General features: G+C 42.8%; 1 protein-coding gene across 1 annotated transcript in view; it reads left to right on the top strand.

The window, feature by feature from the left end:
- The first annotated feature begins 2859 nt into the window (after positions 1 to 2859).
- The window catches only part of LOC103373394 (myosin phosphatase Rho interacting protein), a 61547-nt gene continuing 43899 nt past the window's right edge, over positions 2860 to 20507 (top strand). Inside the window, exons 1-3 of the mRNA XM_008303267.1 lie at positions 2860 to 3647; positions 6006 to 6083; positions 8016 to 8081. Coding sequence (XP_008301489.1) covers positions 3528 to 3647; positions 6006 to 6083; positions 8016 to 8081 — 264 coding nt within the window. The 5' untranslated portion in view covers positions 2860 to 3527. The remainder of the gene's footprint in view (positions 3648 to 6005; positions 6084 to 8015; positions 8082 to 20507) is intronic.

Raw genomic sequence — 20507 nt, 5'->3', positions numbered from 1 at the left:
TATTGTCAGAATAAATGAAGACCACATTTTTCTGCACTCATTTTCTCCCAGTCTGGAGCATCAGCTTGGAATCCGAACAACATTTTGCTTTCAAGTGCACTTCAAAGAACCTGCCGCTGATGACAGACATCCTCCCTCTGGTTTCCTCCTCGCTGCATGAGTTCTGGTCTCTCGGTACAGTTTGCATTTCTTTCGTGTGCAAATTTGAATCTCTACCTGACTTTCCTGTCGTCGTCCTGTTAAAATCAGGAGACACAAAAAAGGCCCAAGCTTAAAATAAACTGCTCTGGGGAGGAACACAAGCAGGAGATAACCGAGGCCGTCGTTGTTTCCACGCTCGCTACATGACTTTAAATGACATTGTTCTGATTTTGTGCATGGACCTAGTTAACTCTTATTAGAAATTGAATAATTAGAATGTTCTAATGTGAGTGAATTCAGTTTTGAGAAGGTTTTGTATCAGAACTCTGCATTTTCTTTCCACCCCATCTCATATTTCCACTCATAAAACCTGCTGCATGTTTGAAGAAGAGCAAATTTCCCTTCACCTGCTATTTATCAGTCATACATTCTCACTTGATGTGGTTCTGACTTATTTGTGCAAAATGAAGAGCAAAACCATTTAAAACGTTAGACCAACAGATGGCGCTCTGGAGCCTGGAATCAAAACCACCTGCCAGACTTTAAATAAAAAGTATGTTTCAGACATCTTTTTCTTTACTTTTCTCTTCCAATAGATCATGAAGATGTGATACAAGCAGTGAGGAAATAACCTCTATTATAGTCCACTGCATCAGCTCCAATAACAAGATGAATGTCTGCAAATGTAAATGCACATTAAATCATTATAGATGAATGTATTTGCTTCCGTCATCCTCTCATCTGTTAACCAGACTTTATGAATTCTATTTAAGTGCACGTTCCAGAAGTGTGACTCCACAGTACCAGCAGCTTTAAGTGTAATATATACATGACCTTTTAGATAAAATATAAACTGGGCTTTTGTCAGCAGCCTGTATTTGGCCACTTTAATAGTAAGTAAATGTTTCTGTGCAGCACGGCTTAAGATTTTGCACACGCACGCCACGAAAAGTCAAATCAAGGCGTTAACTAGTTTGCAAGTTACCAGTTAAAGCCCATTATTTTCATTACTGAGCCTGTTTTTCATTCATCCGGGGTAATACTTAACGGTCTCGACTGCTGTTGGTAAGAAGGGGAAAATTAGGAAACTGTTGGCAGAGAAAGAATTTGAAGATTAGAACACCATAAAATAAATAAATACTACTACAACCACCACCATCACCACTACTACTCCTATTATCACTACTACTACTACTCATGTTTATGATAATAATAATGATAATTTTGTCACCTGAAGACATAACCTCAAAACCTACATTCAAGTCACGTGAAATCAAGTCCCTGTTTTTTATATAGCACACTTAAAAAAAACAGACATTGCACCAAAGTGGTCTCCAATAGGGAATTAAGATGGCCATTACAAATTAAACCTTACAATATTATGTAAAATACAAATATATCTAAGCTGGAGACCCTACAACGGTATTTTTTACACACATTTCTCAGAGTAATTTAAATATTATTGTTAAAACCATCCAGTGTTATTTATTATGTACATTTGCTTAGGTAAATCAAACTACTGAGGTTAAGAATACAAATGTATCTGACTAATTTGCTTATGAAGGTTAAAGTCCTACTATGACATATATTGTAGGACTGTACTTAAACATGCCAGTTACAACAATACAATACGATATAACATATACATTTACCAGATTAAAGTCAACATTAAGGTCGGGTCCTTGCAATACAACACATATATGTTTACCTGACTAATTTAAATCTCAAAGTTACACCCTTACAATATTATATATAATACAAATATGTCTGATTAATTTGAGTATTTAGGTTAATCCTCTGCATTAACATAGGGTGGTGTAGAAATGCACAAATTAATTTAAGGCCCAAGAAAAAATATTTATTTGGTAAATTTACCTGAACAACAGACATAATACAATTAAGACCATAGAATCTTATTTTAAAAAAATAATAATCTGACTAATTATATTATTAAGGTTAAGACCCTTCAATAACTTTTATTGTAGAATTGTAACAAATCATTAATTTTTATGATAAAAAAACTACATATTTACCAGACTAAATTAAACATCATGGTTAAGACTCTAAAATATGAAATATAGTACAAATAAACTAACTCAAATACAAAAATTAAGAACATAAAGCAATAAATACTTCACCAAGGCACATGACTGATTTAAATATAAAGAATAAAACCCTACAAGATCACATATAATTTGTTTTTTGTTTTAAATTGTTTTCTAAAATCGTATTTTATAGTGTTTTATAGGGTTGTACAAAGTATTACAATACATGTCTTGTATGTCCAATAATGTGTATTGCTGGTGCATGTATATTGCTTGTATAATGACAATAAAGACTTTATATTTCTATTTCTTCTACAATAAAAACTCACCTGATTGTTTTGTTATTAAGGTTAAGACCCCACAAAATAAAGTTAAAATTTACCTGACTTCAGTTTCAAAGTTCAACATAAAGCTTCTATCTGAGAAAACAAACCTCATCTCAGGCACATTGCACAAACACCAGAGTTGTGGCTGGAAGTTACTTTTGGTCATGAGGGGCTCTTTAAAGCCCACCTAGCTTGAGGGGAAAACACTGGAGCTCTCCGAAGCTTCCTATTGGACGCTTCACGCCACTGCCTCTGAAGTGGGCGTGTCGCCACCGCTGATTGGCCGAGGCGGCTGTCCGTCACGGCTGCGCTCTCTCCTGAGCCCCGCCCCGCCTCTCCACAGGCTGGATGTCCGGCCCGAACGAGGATTTTCACGAAAACATCAACCGCAGACTGCGTACCGGAGCCAACCGGGGAGGGGGGACGGAGCCACGACGGACGGAACCGATGGATCCAGCGGCGTGACAGCCTCGTCGATGGCTGCTCGTAAAGTTGGATAACGGTGCTCGGCCTTAAACGGAGACAGATTTAACGGCGATGACTGCGGTGTCACTTGTTAGATAGATAGACACACAGAGAGAGGGGCCAAAGTGGACTCCCTCCCCTCGGTAGAGCCGATCCGCCCGATGGAGGCTGACGGGACCTTTGCAGAGAGCTCCAGGCCCGGAATGTCACCTGTGAAAGTCCACGCAGGAGGACGAGATTAAGAGGAAACGCACATCTGTCCGCGCTGTCGACGACTACTTCATCGGACAACTTCTTCTGGTGGAAAGCCCGCAAACAGAAAGTTAGCAGGTCGACGTTTAGCTGCTGCAGGAGGCGAGATGACCATCATAGATATCACCTAAGCAGAGGGTCGCCCTCCGCCGCAGGTAACTCCGGACAGGTGCGCTGCCTCACGGACTTTTACGCATCTGGTTCGATCCAGAAAACACACATCAGCGAGTTAAGCGGCTGATCTTTGGACTTTTTTTTCTTCTCCTGTCATCAAGTGTCGCCTTTCCTCTCAACAACCATGTCATTCAAAGACAATGCCTGTCGGAAATTTCAAGCCAACATTTTCAACAAAAGTAAATGTCAGAACTGCTTTAAGCCTCGAGAGTCACATCTGCTGAACGACGAGGACTTAAATCAGGTGAACTAATGCCTTCTTTTAAACTATATGTCCCACTTCTGATGTTGTGTTTACTCTTGTGTTATTGAAAAGGGGAAGGTCTGCTGTCACAACATTTATGTCATGTGTCAATAAACCATGAAGTGCAAAGGTTAGGTTAATTGGATGTAATTAGTTTCCAGCCCAAGGGCGCATATTGACCTTAATTCATGCAGATATACACCCAGCTCCATGCCCTGCAGCACAGTAGCAGCTATCGGAGCATTACTCAGTCATTTCTGATGCTCCATGTGGCTTCTTACCTCACTCATCACCACAGAGCTGTTTCACTATCAGTTAAGTTCACTCCCTGCTGTTTTGTGTCCGTGGATATGTTCCACTGTGTACACCGTGTCCAGCGGGGAGCACAGCTTAAGAGTGGTGGCCTGGGGTCATGCTGAACTCCGCTGACCCGTATTGTGGTCATTCCCTTCTGCTAAGCTGTTTGATATAACAGGTTAAGAGTCACCTGCATCCAGGTTTATCTCAATGATGGTGACCGACGCTGACGCAGCTCAGTGAAGACTCTGGTCATCCTAAAAGCTGCAGCAGAAGACGACTGGATTTCTCTTGACTGTCCCAGTTTAACAACACCACCTACCAGGTACTTACAGTGCAGTCTTGAGGTGCCTCCCCAGACAGTTTCAGCTCCATTATCACTTTGAGTCACCTGGTAGTTTTACAGCCATTCTCACCTGGAGGCCTGGGTCGTTAATGGACCATTAGCTGTGTGATTTGGGAGGTGAGAATAAACACCTGGGACTCTTGGATGAGGAAAACAGAAGCCTAGCTGTCTTCTGCTGAAGCTCTTAGGATTACCACGACAGGAATGGCTGAGGATCTGCGTTGCACCCTTTGGTCTCCACGGTGACTAAACACTGTTGGGACGCAAATTGTCTTAACTTTTATCGCCCTCGGTGGACTGTCTGACCCACTGGCCCCCGGCGTTATCCTGTCGTGACTCACTTATCATTACACACTGAACACCTGAGACGTTTCTAACATGTTGGTTAAAAAGTCCTTGTACAAGAAGAAGCTACAGAAAGCTCTCATTCTGTGCATATTTTCAGCCAGAACTCATTCTGTCATTCCTTCTTGCCTCGCCTTAAAGGCCCACGCTGTCGCTGCAGTGTAGTCCTTTTATGATGGGAGGCAATAAGAGGTTGGACATGAACACACACACCAACACACTCAAATGACTCCAGTTTAACCACTGAACCGGTGAAGGGTAAAAAATGACCTAGATTCATCTCGCTTGTTCGTCTGTCTCAGGGGGGGACTCGCCATCCTGGCTGCCGTCGGGTCATGTGAGGAGAGATGGGACGTTTTTCTAAACCGTGTTCAGTCTTATTGTTTCTTTCCAGCTCCAGATCTCTCTTCTTTCTTCATCCTTGCTGCCCTTTCCTTCCCTCACATTCATCTCTAAATATGTGGATGCTCCTCTTGCAAGTCCCTTCAAACCCTTGGCGGTCCAAGGTTATGGTTGGGACTTATGAAAATTCCTGTTATGTCATTTTGTTTACAGAGCAACTCAGCTGAGAAATGTGCTGCGCCTCATGCAGTCAAAGAGGATTTTATGGTGGATTATACTCGGCCTTACATAGGATGAAGTTATGACTGTAATCAAACCCCCCTGATAGAGAGACCCGGAGGTGCCAGGCGACTGTAAATGTCAGAGCTTTTTGACTCGATTGGCAGGCTACTGTTCGGTAGAGCGCAATTGAATTACGTAAGGCACTTAATTTGTTAAGCTCTTTAAGTGTAGGTAAGGTTTGAGTGTAAACATCAAGTGAAATCCGTCCTCCTGTACACATAATAAGCATGCAGTGGTTAACGCGGGGACTTTACTTTGGCTCGGCGTACAAGTGCTGACTACTAGAGTGGCTCCGGTTCAAGTATGTACCAGAACAATTTAAGAAAGACTGCCAGGCCGACTTGCATTTCTCAGTTTGAATTGCAAATGTGCAGCCACGAAAGCTTCCCCGAGATGTGCGCTCTCTTCTGCTCCTCATCCGCTGTTTTTCTTTGCTAACTTCTGCCTCTCGCTTCCCCCTCCACCCACCAGTCCACCCACTTAGAGGATCAGAGGGAAAATCATGTGTGTTAGCCTTTCCTCCTTTTTTTTTTTTCCCAGGGCAGCATGGTGCTCTGGATTAAAGCCAACTGGAGAATGCAGCCTACAGTCAACTTAAGGCCGGCTAGTGGCTAATGCACACCTTCCTTTAACTAAAATAGCAACGCCATCTGAAACTAAAAGTGGTAGCTCCCAGTTATATCTGCAGCGAGTTACAATGTGCATAATTGAACAGTTCATCAATATGTTTGTTTTCCTCCCACCAGGCGAAGCCTATATACGGAGGATGGCTGTTACTGGCACCCGAGGGAACAAATTTTGACAATCCCTTACACAGAACTCGGGTAAGTGGTTGCACAAGTGTTTACCTTTGCAGGACCTGAAATTGATTATGTTTGGAACAGAGTGCAGCTCTTGTTGTCCTTCTTCATGAAATCCCTGAAAATGAAACGCTGAGACCATTTGTTTCACCCGCGGTTGTCATCTCCAATAATTAATAGATGTGTTAACCCTCTCTGAGTGCTGCACAGATTCTGTCAGGTAAGTGAGGGGAAAAAAAAAAAGCCACGACTAGCTTTTTCTTTAATTTTAACCACGCATACTGCCGTTCATTTGGCCAAACAAGAGGTCCTGTTGTGGCTCCAGTAGCTGCTCCATGGAATCAGCAGATTCCAGTGGGAGGCTTAGTCCTCTATCAGAAGAAGCCTCATTGTCAGGCCGTAATGAGCCTAATATTGACTTTATTTCACGACTCGTAGCATCATGTAACGGGAGCCTTGCCTTTATCAGCTCCCAGATTATGCTTGCGGTGTTGCATCCCAGAAGAGGACTGGGTGAGAATGTGGGGGGAGGAGAGGGAAGGTCCCAGTTCTCACAGCCACGCTGATGGCTTCCATATGGGTTTTTGGTGAAAAAAAAAAAAAAAAGCACCTCTGGATCTACTATCAACTTCCAGCTTTGACATCATCACCGATACGCTGCGGCCCGTTCTTACAGGCAGCTTTTTCTGCCGTGGGGGTATAATTGGTGGCTTGTATGTAGTGCTGAGGTGAGCAGATTGGTCAGGGTTTCGACCGACCGACAAACAAATAGCGGAGGAAAAAGTGCTGATGTGTTGGATGAGTCATGCTGTAGGACCACTTTAGTTTAACAAGTTGCGCGTCTGTGGCTCTGTTTCTGTGATACTGAGGTCGGGACGCTATAATTGATCTTCTGTAAGTCACATATGTCTCTCGCCTTTTTTTTTTTTAGCCTCTGCGCATAAGACTGCAGTGTCCCTTCCCTGCAGCCCTTTCGAGACCTTCCAGCGCCCCTTTTAGGTTACAGAGCAGCTCTCAATATTTCATGGATTGTGCTCAGTCGGAAATTCAACACTGAGACAAAACGGTGCATTAAGATAAGAGGAGGGTGGGGAGGCGTGTGCAGATGAAGCCAACGAGGCTGGAGATCAATGGAAACTGTTAGCATATCATTTGCACAAAAATCGACAGAATTACCATCCAAACCGGGAGATAAAATGACCCCCCTGTGTGTTGAATGTGAAGTGTTGTTTTCCGAAATCTGATATTCTGAGTTCCTTTTAACCTTGTGCAGAATGACACGATGCTGTCGGTTCACAGGTGCATGTGCTTATCACGTATATACCGCAAGAGAGATGCGATCATGGTTGTCGAAGGTGTAATCTTGTGTTTATAGTTATTTTTGTGTGTGTGATCATACCCACATTCAAACTGAGATGTCTTATCAGTGGTTTGTATGTTGGCATTCTTTCCTCATAGAGATCTCCTGCAGTTGATGCATGCTGATAAAATGTTGTCCGGCTTGTCTTATTGCTCGAAAAGCCTTTTGATGTGGTTATGCAAAAAAGTGTTCCAGTGAACTGGGGTTGCCGCTTCACGGCGACTGTTTTGCCAAACGCCTCGCTCGCTCTTCGCGTATTTCGTATGCGTGCAGCCCATCGGCCAAGTCTTCATAACCTGACGTGTAGGTCGATTTCAAGATTTTAATTGGAGCATTTACGAATCCAGTAAAACTCTCTGGCTTTACGAATAGCAAAACCTCTCGTACATCAAACAGTATTTATTAAAATGGCACGATGGAGGCTGGCTAATGGATAAGAAATGATTGCTTTCAAACATGTCATAAACTTTTGCACATTTTCTCATGTTGCCTATAAAAAGGATGATGTGGTTTGCTGCGTAGATTGATACTGATATCTATTATGTGACCTTGTCAGTAATCCAACAACTGCTCTTTTTTTTAAATTCTTTTTACAGAAATGGCAGAGACGGTTCTTCATCCTCTACGAGCACGGCTTACTGCGTTATGCTCTGGACGAAATGGTGAGTTTGAAGCTTTCTTTTAGCTGTTGCTGATTTCTGTCACCTCTGAATAAAAAAAATCAACAGATGATGGCTACCCTTGGAAGGTGGCCTGGATTGATTGTTAGCTGGTGGCAGGAAATATTCTAACAAATAAAAAACCTTTCCGTCTACCTGTGTTTTAATGGCTTACGTTGCAAATTCATGCATTGACTTAAGCTTGATTTCTGCTTTGAACCTGTATCGTAGCCTGATGTGCACCTTCCTGGAAATGTAACTACACATTGGAGCAACAAAGACTAATCCTTCTATGACACACATTGTCGTATGTAAAAGGCTGTAACTGTGTCTGACTTGCTCATAATGCAAATGCAAGAGGCAGCATTGTGCCATTGTCGCCAAATGTGGTTTCCATTGTCTGTGTATAGACTGAACTGAGTTAGAGGAAAGTTATTGTTCAATGTTTATTGGCTCCAACTCCATCATGATTTATTCCATTTTAATTGAAGCATATTAAGAAACCCAACACAGTGGCACACAAACGCCACAGTTAACGAGTGTTTTGGTGCCACAAACGCACCACCGCACAAATGCTCACAATGTTACGTGTCTATGGCAAAAGATCTGTTTACGTTCAACTGTTAGTATAAATCAAGCTTTATTGGCACGTGTTCATGACATTGTCATATCTTACTTCCCTCTCACACTCCTCTTGTTACAGAATTTCTGTTTTGATAGTTTTAACCCACTTAACTTACGCTCTCATTTCTCTGCATTGACCCGCTGGTAATGAAACTCACAATATAAAGTCTATCAGTGAAAGGGAAGTCATGTTTTCCTCTTTAACACTTAGAAGTGTTGAGTTTGCATTACCAACAAACAGAACAACACACAAAATCACATGACAGGAAGGCTTTTTATAGAAAAAGTTAAAAAAAAAAAGAGTTCAAATTAGGTCCTTTTTTAAAAACGATAACCTGCCTTCACGTTAAGGATGTTGCATAAAACAAGGAAGACATATTTTGCTAATTAAAAATCAACAAGACACCTGTAAATGCAGTTATTTTGTTACCAGCATTTTGGCCTGAGGCGAACATGGAGAGCAGAAGCCGGCTCGGTGCCAGCTGACCAGGAGTCACCTCCCCGTTGACACCGGGGCTTTTCTTTGCACACGACAGAGTATTTAGTGAACGTGCGAAACACTAAGCGAACTAGCGCAGTAGTGTCAAAAGGAACGAAGTGACACCACACGGGGCTGATACTAAAAGTCATGTGCCGAGCTGTGTGTGTGTGTCTGTGTGTGTGTGTGTGTGTGTGTGTGTGTTTGTTTAAGTGGCTTACACACTTGCACACTTATTGCGCAAGAGCCCTGTGGCGACTTTGTGTTTCGAGAGAAAAACTGGAAAAACCGCTCAGCTCCAGGAGGATTGATACCTCCTGAGTGATCTGCACCGCTGTCACTAGTCGAATATCTGGATTCATTATAACATGAACAGGAAGACCGACTGTCTCTCCGTCGAGCTGATGTCTTTGTAGGCCACTTGTTTCACTACTGCACAGGTTGTCGGTTTCATATTCGCTGCAGCATGTGGGCATGCTGGATATTGATTGACCCAAAGCGGTGCTCGACGGCTTTTTTTTTTTTCCTCCACGTGGGATGTGCTTTGAAATGAGGTGAAAGCAGAAGTAGTTGAAACAGCTCTTGCTTTATTGCTTTTGACCTTTTTTTCACATTGCATCTGGTGTTCTCCAGCAGGGTAGAGAGATACTGAGAGGTTTTATGTAATAGAAGCAGCAGGAGCTGGAAGTGTAATTTTGTTTTCTTGTCTGTACCTTTCACAGTCGCCGTGGAAGTCTGCTACGTTAAACGCTTTGCCTGCTATTTGCATAGCCTCTACGAGAGCAGGGAAGATTTTTGTTAGCTTTTGTTTTACTCGTGCAAGAATCACCGTCCTGGCCTTCTTCAAAACCGGAGCCGATAAATTGTGTTTGTGAGGCGTTGGTGGAGGATGATCACGAAAGAAAGACGGATGATGTGTTTACAGGAGACAAAGGAAAGAGGCGGACGTCCTCCTTCCATTCATTGTTCTCTCTGGATGTCACTCTTCATCTTTTCATCTTCTTTCTGAATGGAGGATCAAACAGAGAGGGGGGTAGTCAGGGTCTGGGGATGGAAATATCAAGTGACACTAAATATAGAGCCTCACTTGTCACACAGGGCGCATCAGAATAATCGTTGCGTTGAAAAGAAACAGCGACACAAACACGGCTAATTGGCTACATATCTGGCATTAGCAGTGTTTCACATTCATTAGTATTCATATTACAGTTGCACTTAAAGTACATAAAACGTCCATTTAAAGCCGTATTGCGAGTGACATCAGGTCAAATTTAAAGGTTGCCAGCTTTCGCCAGCGTAACATTCATCCAGACCACATCAGAACCCCCATCTGAGAGCACTAGTTAGGGCTGGAGATGAGGAGGTGCCCCTCTGTTTTCCTCCCAGCCTAGTTTTTATGGCTCTTCTGTCTTGTGTTAACCAAACCCAGATGGGTTGTGGTTCCAACCTGCAGGATGTGGCGCGGCTCTGGGGGAAAAGGAATGGGTTAGCAAAAAAAAAAAAAACCTAGGGGAGATCACAGCACTCGGGAGTCATTGATTTTGGGGTTGCCCACCTACAGTGAACACCCAACACGAGACACCGCCGCCGTCATTTAATGCTCAGAGCAGCGGCGGCTTTGATGAGCTGTTGGGCGCATGAGACAAGTGGTAGAAAGGAGAAAATGTAGCTGCAGTCGGAGAGAGATGAAGAGAAACATGTCAGTGATTGGAAGGATGGAGAGGGTGAAGAGCTGAAAATGTTGGCCTGCATAGAACATGTGCTGCCATGCAAAGCTAATGCGTCAGTGCAGCTTTACTGGACTGTTCTTGGCCTCCAGAGACGGGAGTTGAACCGTGTTGTGTCTAAACTAGTTCACTGACTAAGCATTGTGTCATTTATTATTGGTAAATATAGAGATGAGATAAAATTACTCCCAAAGTCCACTCTCACTTCAGCCGCATATACAAGCTTGATTTTTTTTTTTTTTCCCCCAAAGAGGACCCAAACACAGTTATGTCGGGGCAGCGTTGCCGAGGCAACATGTTTTGTTCCTTTGTCCGGCAACAGTTGACCGTGGTATGTGTTAACATGGGGCAGATTCTCTCGCTGCCTCTGTCCTGACTGCAGCGATACAGGACAGAACGCTCTGGAAGCGAAGCACAAATGTGTGGGCTGAGGTCGTCTCTCGGCTCAGTCATACGGCGAGCAACGGTAGCTGCAGACAAAAAACATCAGACGCTGCATCAGAGCGATTGTGCAACGCAGGATCGGCACAGAGTCGCAGTTTATGCTGAGTGTTTGTGCTGAGCGGAGTGCGTGAGTAAGTGAGCGAATGCACCTGGACCGAGGGTGCTTGACTGCAGACGCCATGTCAGGAACAGGTGCTGCAAGGTTGGAGAAACCTCAAATCCGACCGCAGATAGCACCGCCGAGAGAACAGCGGCCTTAAGGGGAGTAAGAATTAATAAGAAGAAGATGAAGGAAAATGACAAATGACACAAGTGATGTGGCGAACACACATGAAGTCATTATCACCTCGGGGTGAGGGCAGGTACGTGGGTGAGAAGGACTCTTCACAAAGCCACTTTGGTGACAAAAAGATCAACACCCACGCTCTAATAACTGCTTCACTCTACAGTCTTAAATACCGCACACAACACCCACCTCCCACTGACCAGGCTTTGACCTAATTGTCCTCTTATGGGGCTGAACAATTAATCGATTTCAAATCACAATCTGAAACAATTAGCAAATCACAAAGGCTGCGTTTTAGGATGCACATTATGCGGCGTATCTGGCCCAGGGTTTGTGCTGTCACAACTTCATGCCGTCCTCCTCAACTCATGCTTTTGGTGCTATCTCATGTATGAATCACATATTTGAAATGAATATTGAACAAATCAAATCACATATCTGCTAGAAAACTAACCCTAAATCTTACTGATGCACAAACTATTCCGCTCATTGCTCATCTTGTCATCTCAGTGTTCTTCTTTGCAGCGTCTCTGTTGTGGTGTCTGAGCTCACGCTGAATCACAAGGCTTTTGCATTAACCCTCAGAACCCCGAGCAGTTTCTGGCTCTTTTTTTATTTTTTATTTGCCCCAGTCACATTTTTACTCACTGCGGCCTCATTTCTCATTGCAATACAAAGTCCTGCACCTCTATGGGAAATGCCTTTAGTGCAGTAAATCATAAAAAAGAAAAGACCAATCTTGTATTTCTTTAATCTGCTATAGATCTTTTACATGTGTGATTAGTTTCCAAACTTGTCTTGTCTGTGCTCTGTAAACATGACCTGCAGTTCAGCTGAAATGGATTTTTTTTCCCTTGCTTTTTGTTTTCGGTTGGTTCCTTATTGGTTTTCCGTTTTTGCCAGGAGGGTTGGATTTTTTTTTTTTTTAGAGAATCTGGTTAAAGCAAGTAATTTATTTTTGGCTAATTTTTAAAGGAGATTTTACTTTGATGAAATGTCGCAATTTTAAGCTTTGATTTGAACCAGCAGTACATGGACCTTTAAAATCAGACTATTTTTTTCCAGTTTTTACAGCTTTTGGCTCTCATAAATGCAGTAATTTTAGTGAATTTAAAAAAAAATAACATGCTTTTAAACCAGCCTGTGGTTTTTGGGGCTCAGTAATAATCTTTTATTACTGTTGAACGTGTGAGCGATATGTCCTCCCTTTATTTGGAGGCCTTTATGGGGAAAAGACTTGTTCTCATGCTGGTCAGTTAATGTATTTTAGCTGAGAGTGAACGAGCCCACTATACCTGCAAATAAAGTGAGGCTACCTATTGAGTTGCAGCGCACAAAAGAGCCATTCAGGGACGGTTGGATTGCATTTGCTTTTAGATTGCACTGACTGCAGTTGACTGTCTGTCTCACAGCCGTGTCCCTTGTTATTCCAACCAGAACATGATGTTCTCATGACGTTTTAGCCGTTGAAGTCATTCTCATTTCATCTTAGCTCAATTAATTTCCGGTGTTTACTGGAATTCAAATAGTGGACTTCTGCCCCATAGCACTTTCCAAAAAAACTGGGAGAGTTTTGACAAACTTCCTTCCATTTCCCACACATTGGTGCATTCTTTTGACTTGAGACACACCACGCCGCCGCGTTTCTCCCGAATCTTCTCAAACGTAAGCGTATACAACCTCAGCCTGTGTTTGCCCCTCAGACCTTTGACGTGCTGAAACAGGCATAAACGCTCTCGCCTCTTCCACCCCCTTTTGAAACATGAAATTGAGGGCTATTTTTAACCAGTTTGGAAGTGCTTTTGTCTTGTGTTGGTTTGGGAATGAGGAGAGCTTTCTAGGGGATGGATGAGTGGGCAGGGCCTCTGAGCTGTGTTGTTGCCTCCAGGCGCTCTTTGCAGGGGTATAAGTGGAGGCTGACCACCCCACCCCATCGAATTAGGAATACTTACAGGGGTGCTCCAGTCTTCCACTTACAGCAAAACCGAGTGGAAAAGGAAGCAAAGAACCGCCTATGAGTTTGTGTTGTAGATGCAAGTATGATTGGTTTACGATTGAGAAGGGTAGAAAACAAATGTTGGTCACAGCTCTTTAGGAAAAGACAGTATAAGCCGTCTATATTGGATCATCGCGGGTTGTTTACTAAGTGTGGGTCTCGGGTTAGGCGTGTGTTGGTTTTGTGGAGATATGGTGCGTGAGAGTCTTCTTTAACCCCTGCCCTTCCTTCCCCGTGGTTCCAGTAGGAACTGATCTGCTGGAATGTAAACAGTCATGGATTACAGTGGGGTCACTGTACCCGTTGCACAAAGCCACAAAGCCATGGGAACAGCCATTCATACAGCTTGTAATAATCAGGGTCCACAGCGCTCCGACAGCCATTCAACCTAATAGAAACCCCACATCCCCAAGCTGCCATCCATCATAGTATATTTATAAAGAACACTCCCTTGTTTTTGTTTTTATGCCGAGAAATGTTTTTTTTTTTTTTGTCTGTTTTTTTAAAATGAATCTTTGTCACTGTTGTTTTCTCTCGGAATTCCAAGTTGCCAAGGCCTTGTCATTGTCGTGTCTGATGTTGGCTGAGGGAGGCTCGCCACAATGATCTTCAGTTCTCTTCGGCTTTAGCAACTACTGTGCAAAAGGCTTGTGCTGCAAAGCCAGATTAATGGGTTAGCGAGGTATGTGGAGCCTAAAGTCAAGAGTTTTTAATGTCACAGAGGTGGCTGTCTTTTAACCTGCGAGATCAGCACGGTAACTACCTGCTCTGGAGGATGTAGTAGTCAGAGATTGTGATTTAAACTGGCTATAAGAAACCCCTTCACCACTTCTTTTCCTGATGATATTCTCTCTGAGTTATATAGATTCCCAGAGGAGGGAATACGTTACATCTGTTGAGCTGCATGTTCGTAATACCACTTGACAAAGCCGTGCGCTGACAGTGGGTCAACTCTATGTGTGGTGTTGCCATGGTTGCCATACATCCATTCAGCTGGTGATGCAGAAAATGCATCAGTAGGTTTTGATGTTTGTTCCTGATCCGTCTCTGATAAATGGGGTATTTTTGGCGAACTTTTGAAAATGCAGCATGCCTTTCATACCTGCCTGTGGCTTTTGGGTTTTTCAAAGGTTTACCGATGATATTCTCTCTGAGCGATACAGATTCACAGCTGAGGAACACATTACTAGCAGATCTATTGAGCTGTACGTCGCTAAACAAAGCCGAGCAGTTTCACTGGGTCAACTCTATGCATTGTGTTGCCATGGGAACCTACATGCATTCAGCTGGCGATGCAGAAAATGCATCAATATGTTTTTATGTTTGACCCTGATTTATCCTGACATTGCTGGTACTGCAGCTCATAAAATACAGATTGGAACATTGATATTCCATCAATCACATTTATTTAACTTTGATTTAGCCAAAAACTAAAGTGCCTGAATGCACTTCTTGAGTGTTATAGTTTATATGTGTGACTGTGCAGAAGAAGAGTCAAACAACAAGTCAAATGCCACCTTTTATGGGTGTTAACTAAAAAAATTAACTGATTACCACCGTCATGATATCCATTATCTTTGATTGGGGTTTATGTTTTCGTTAGTCAGCTAACAAAAGCCTGGCTTTGTTAAACTGTCTTTGTAGTAAAGTCCTCTGGTGTCGCAATCAACCATCAGGAGACAAAATAGCAGCAACAAAAACCAATGGGGGAATTAAGGCTTGAAATAAAGCAATGCAAGATTCAAATGCAACATCAAGAACAATGAAGCCATCAGTGACTCGGCTTTAACCAAACAAAATTAAACTGTAAGAAAGTTGTTGAACTTTTCGGCTGAATTTGGCTGAAGTGCAGGCTGTGAGGGCAGAAATATGGAACCAAACTAAAAATGTGAAGTAGTAAAATACCAATCGCATGTAGAGTTAGCTTTTTTTTTAATATTGGTAAGAATTCTGTACATGTGGATTCCATTTTTTTTTTTTGACGCTCAATAGAATTATTCTTGTGTCATGCTGCAGAAAATACTTTTTTTTTGGTTCTTTCTCCTACACATGCTTGTGCTGTTTCCATAGAGGTGCAGGGCTTTATATTGCCGTAAGAAATGAGTCCACAATGAGTAAGAATGTGACAGAACCTCACCCTGACACTGCTTGGGCTTCAGAGGGTCAAAAGACGATACAGATGTCGCAAGCTGGAGTTCCTCAGGCAGGTTGTTCCCTGACAGCTTTACTCTTTATTGCTGAGGTGGGAGCAGGCAGTTGGTTCTCTGGCTGTGGAGAAAATACTCAAAAAGCAAAGATTGCTGCTGCGTTTTGGACAATTCTCTGAGCTGAGCTTCTGTCTGTGACGGCAGCTCATGAGCACCGGATCGATCCTGTGCGGCGTTTCATGGGAGTTTTAAAAATAACACACCACACCCACTGCTTTCCTGTTAAAACTGAGGTTTTGTCAGAAAAATCCTCCCTGTGATGTGGACGTATCATCAAGAGTGTCATCGGAAAAGATAGAGGTTTATCTTTTGTGGCCTTGTAACTTAAGGCAGGACTATATTTAGTTGTTCTTTTTATGATCCAGAGGTCTTATCTTCCCTGACCAAGCATCACACGTTTCAGCCTCTCCCTGTGAGATCAGAGAGTTTCAGTTTGAAACCATGAGAGATGATCGATCTGACAGCGTTAACTACAACCTGTCGCTGCTGTGACACGACACGCACACATTGATCGCTAACCAGAGCGTCCACCAAGTGACCCGCTCCATGTGTCCCGAGTCCTGGCATGGACACGAGTTTGCTATTACCAGCAGAGCAAACGGACTAAACCGAACACAGGCTCATGAATGATGAGCCAGGGTTGCGCTCTCACTTGATAAATTATCAATCCGGCTCTGCGTCTCGCTTTTGGCCCGACTCTCCAGTGTCGTCTTATCCTTCCTCTTTTAGTTTTTGCTCCTGCTTTAGTGTCCACATCATCCCGGATGTGACTGAGATAAAAATCTTATCTCCCCCTCTCGTCCACTGTTTGGATATTTCCATTTATTTAGTCAGAAGTGCTGTAACTGCCTGGATCGCGACCAAGTCTGCTCTCTAAACATTAAACTCCTGAGGTTAGCCTGGGTATGAGCCACTATCCCGCATGGCACCACCATTTGTCACTTTTATTGTGTTTATCTTTAAACCGGGGTAACTCAGAACTGTTACTTTCACTTGTACACAGAGAACCAAAGCGATCCCTGCTGATTTAAACCTAAAATTAATTGTGGTTTTCTACTTGTTGTAAACTCCCAGAGATAAAAATGTGACCAACAGGGATACATTTTCATATTTTCTCACCGGCCTCCCTCCTCCTCTCGTCCACCGTTTTCCCCCCATTTATTGTGCGTGTGTGTTCCAATGCCCGAGGGCTTAATGAGTCTAAAAATAATGGCCCTCAAATTACTCTTATTAAATTCAAATTACAGTCAATAAAACAGCATTGTTCTCCAGCATGCACACACAAACACTCTGAAAAAATGAACTATGATCGCCCTCTCTGACTGGATGAGCAGGAAAATTTTCTCTGCCGGGTGGTTAGAGGGGTAGGACACAGAGAGGGCATTTTAAAGATGGGACAGAAGTTATTAAATTATACAGATCTGGATGTGAAATGACACATTAGTACAAGTCAGACACAGAAATTCAAACTTTGTCGCTCTTCACAGCCTCTAGTTTTAGGGTTTTAGTTAACCCTGTGACGCCCAGGCAGTTTCTTTTTGTTCCATGTGGCTCATTTTTCACCTTCACCTCTATGGAAACAACACAACCATTGCTGGATGTTGAAGGAACTTAAAACTGCCCTTTGTGGAGTATGTCAAAGCTTATTATCACTTTACCTGCTGATAAAACCACTTTACAGACTCTACGTTCTAACGTCATTCATTATATCTGTAAACTTATCTACTTACGTCATTTTCACATGGAAGCGTTTATCATTTGCACATTTCTGTATCTCTCTTGTACGTTCTTGTACATTTTGTTGACTTTTCTTTCTGTATTATGTTTTCTGTATTTTTCATCTTATGTTATTTTACCTTCATTTTATACCCTACCCTAATATTCTATGCTGTCATTTTGCTTTTGTTTACCCCCCTTTGTTGAATATTGATGCTGCTGTAGCAGCCCTCTGGAGATTAATAAAGTCAGTCTAAGTCTCTAAGTCGCTAATGCCATAAAACAGAAAAAAATGAAAGTAGAATTTCTTATATTTTCTCTTATTTAACAAAAACAATTGCGGAATTAACATTAGCATTTTTTTCCAAGCGCCCACAGGTGTTAAAAAATGTGACTCTCCACACAATAGAAATTTTACTATTTCCATTTTTTTTTCAAATTTGTTTATGAATTTTTGTCAAGTGACTGTTGGTTGGAAATTAGCTGCTATTATTATTATTATTATTATTATTATTATTTACTTATTTATTTATTTATTTATTTATATTTAAAAAAATGTATTTTATTTATTTATTTTTTTCTACCAGGTCTGATTCTTCAAATTTTTTGTTTATTTATTTATTTATTTATTTTTTAAAGAAGTGACTTTTACTCTGATTTAAAGCTCAGATTTCCCGACTAAATGGGACGTCACAGATGAGTAATTCAATAACTGTCAGAAAGTTAAAAACATAATAATGATTCTCTGTGTTTATGATAAATGATGCACTTTTATGGACAACACTTCTTGTAAAGCCGCTGCTGGGTTTCACAGAGTTAAACTTTGAGCTTAAGCTGATGTAGACAGTAAGCAGGAGGAGGCTGACCTTCCATTCAACCTCAGGCTCTATTATTAAATCGGTGTTCACTGCTGCATGAGGCCGAGGACAGAAGCATTTAACGTAGGGCATCAGGTCTATCAGCACCTTGAGTAAAATACAACCATATTGCTCATAGTGAAGGAATAATGGTTCCTCAGAAGGTATCAGTTTCCTGTTTCTCCACCATCTCGCTCCGGCTGATGGAAGCTCGCTTTCAGGTTTGTCCTGGTGAATATGACTGAGCTAAATTCTTGTCGGTGGTCCATTGCTGCGCCGTGGTGAGGAGTCCTTAAAAGACCTTTTTTTTTTTCCCCCACAGTGTCTTTTTTTTTTACCATCCTTCTCTTTGTACCCTGCTTCTTGTTCTTTTTAATGATTTCCAGCCATTCATTAACCAGAGAAAGGCTCCAGGAGGCTTTGGCTAAACCGGTGTCCACTCTCACTTTGCAGGGTCCTCATTTTTTTTTACTTTCCGATTCACTTTCCCATCCTTTTTACCTCTCACTTATCCTCTCTCGTATCTCCATCTTCCATTCCAGTCCTGTCTGGCCAATAAAGCGTTGGAGAGGAAAGCCCACCAGTATTGTGTAACTTCTTTTTTTTTCACCCCCCCCAAAAACCCTCCCTTGTCTATAAAGCCAAACAGGGCCTGATGGACTGCTCGCTCAGTTTGTTCTAAACACTAGGCCAGGACACTGACAAAAGGTTTCATTTAAAGTATCAGGGTGAGGGGTGAGCCAGCTCCGAGACAGGCACTAATAAAACAGTGGGGAAGGTGGGAAGGTGTCTGCGTGTGCAGTAGTGGGGGGTTTAGGGGCATTTTTGAAAGTGAAAATACAGCTTTTGTGAAACACCACTGTAGCCTATCGGTGTATATTCACAGTGTATCATTTAGAACACAGCTTAACTAAACGAGAATCCCGTTTTAACTCCGTGGAGCTCTGAGGTTGGAGGGATGGATGGCAGGCTTGATTAGTTACATCACAGTTGGATGAAGCCCAGCGGTAACCTGGCCCGAGATGGAGCGCCTAACAAGCCGCTGCCTTGTGATAGCCTGCAGTGGCCACAGCTGCAGCCCAGCGTCTTTCAGAGCTGCAACAGGTGCAGTTGTATTGGGCGACCTTTAGCCTTTCACCTCGGGCTGGTGACCCGCCAATCCGACCACCTGTTCAGGTCGGGGGTCTGCAGCCGGGTTATATTTAGAAAGAAAGTGCAGCCTTGGAGCTGGGCGTGGCGACAACTCGCATAAATACAACAGCAAGGGGAAGACGTGTACATGTGGGGTGGGTTGTAGCTTCAACTATGTGATGCACAGGTGAAAATGTTTCCTTCGCTCACATTTCACAAGTAGGACATGCTTGTAAAATCTACATTACCTGCAGCTGAAGTGTTTTGGCTTGTTGCTAATTGTTGTTGGGTGAGCCACTCTCTCTTTAATAACCCACTCCAGCCTCCTGAGGATCTGGCCCAAAATTCCCTTTTCCAGCAGCTATGGACTGGCCTACCTCCAGCCACAGCACCCTAATCAGCTTAGTCTTCTCTCCTCTGTGCTTTCTCTCGGGCTTTAAAGAGAAAGCAACAAAATAATTCGTCGTCTCCCTAAAAAAACATCCAATCATCTCTGCAGGAAATTTGTTCTCTAACAGTTGCTCAAGATTGTAGAAGTTCTGAAAGGATAAATGAATACTGGAAATATAATGCAATACAGGAATGCACCCGGGTGTATAGCGCGGAGTCTCGCAGCAACAGAGTGGATGATGTAACGTGCGGTTGCTGGGTTTGCCAAGGGAGGGATGCAAACAACAACCAAGATGGCATGTGAAAACTCCCTGGGTATGGATGTAGGCCCACAAAACGGTTCAGTATCTGGGCTCCTTCACGCTAATGTGACCATTCGTTGTTGAGAAAAGCGACAAAGCATCCCTCCTCTTTCTTTTTGACTCTCGAATTTATTCCTGTCGCCTCGTCGAGAAACAAGGGTAGCGATTCCTGTAGTCTCTCTGAAACATGTAACGCTACAGTCACGGACGTCCTCTTGATTCCTCACCAGGACTGTGGGTTTGTCCTTTGTGATGTCAGGTTTGACGATGG

This window comes from Stegastes partitus, unplaced genomic scaffold, assembly GCF_000690725.1.
Source record: "Stegastes partitus isolate 25-593 unplaced genomic scaffold, Stegastes_partitus-1.0.2 Scaffold1968, whole genome shotgun sequence".
Lineage (NCBI taxonomy): Eukaryota > Metazoa > Chordata > Actinopteri > Pomacentridae > Stegastes > Stegastes partitus.
The sequence above is the reverse complement of the archived record's forward strand: the minus strand, read 5'-3'. Positions and strand labels throughout refer to the sequence as shown.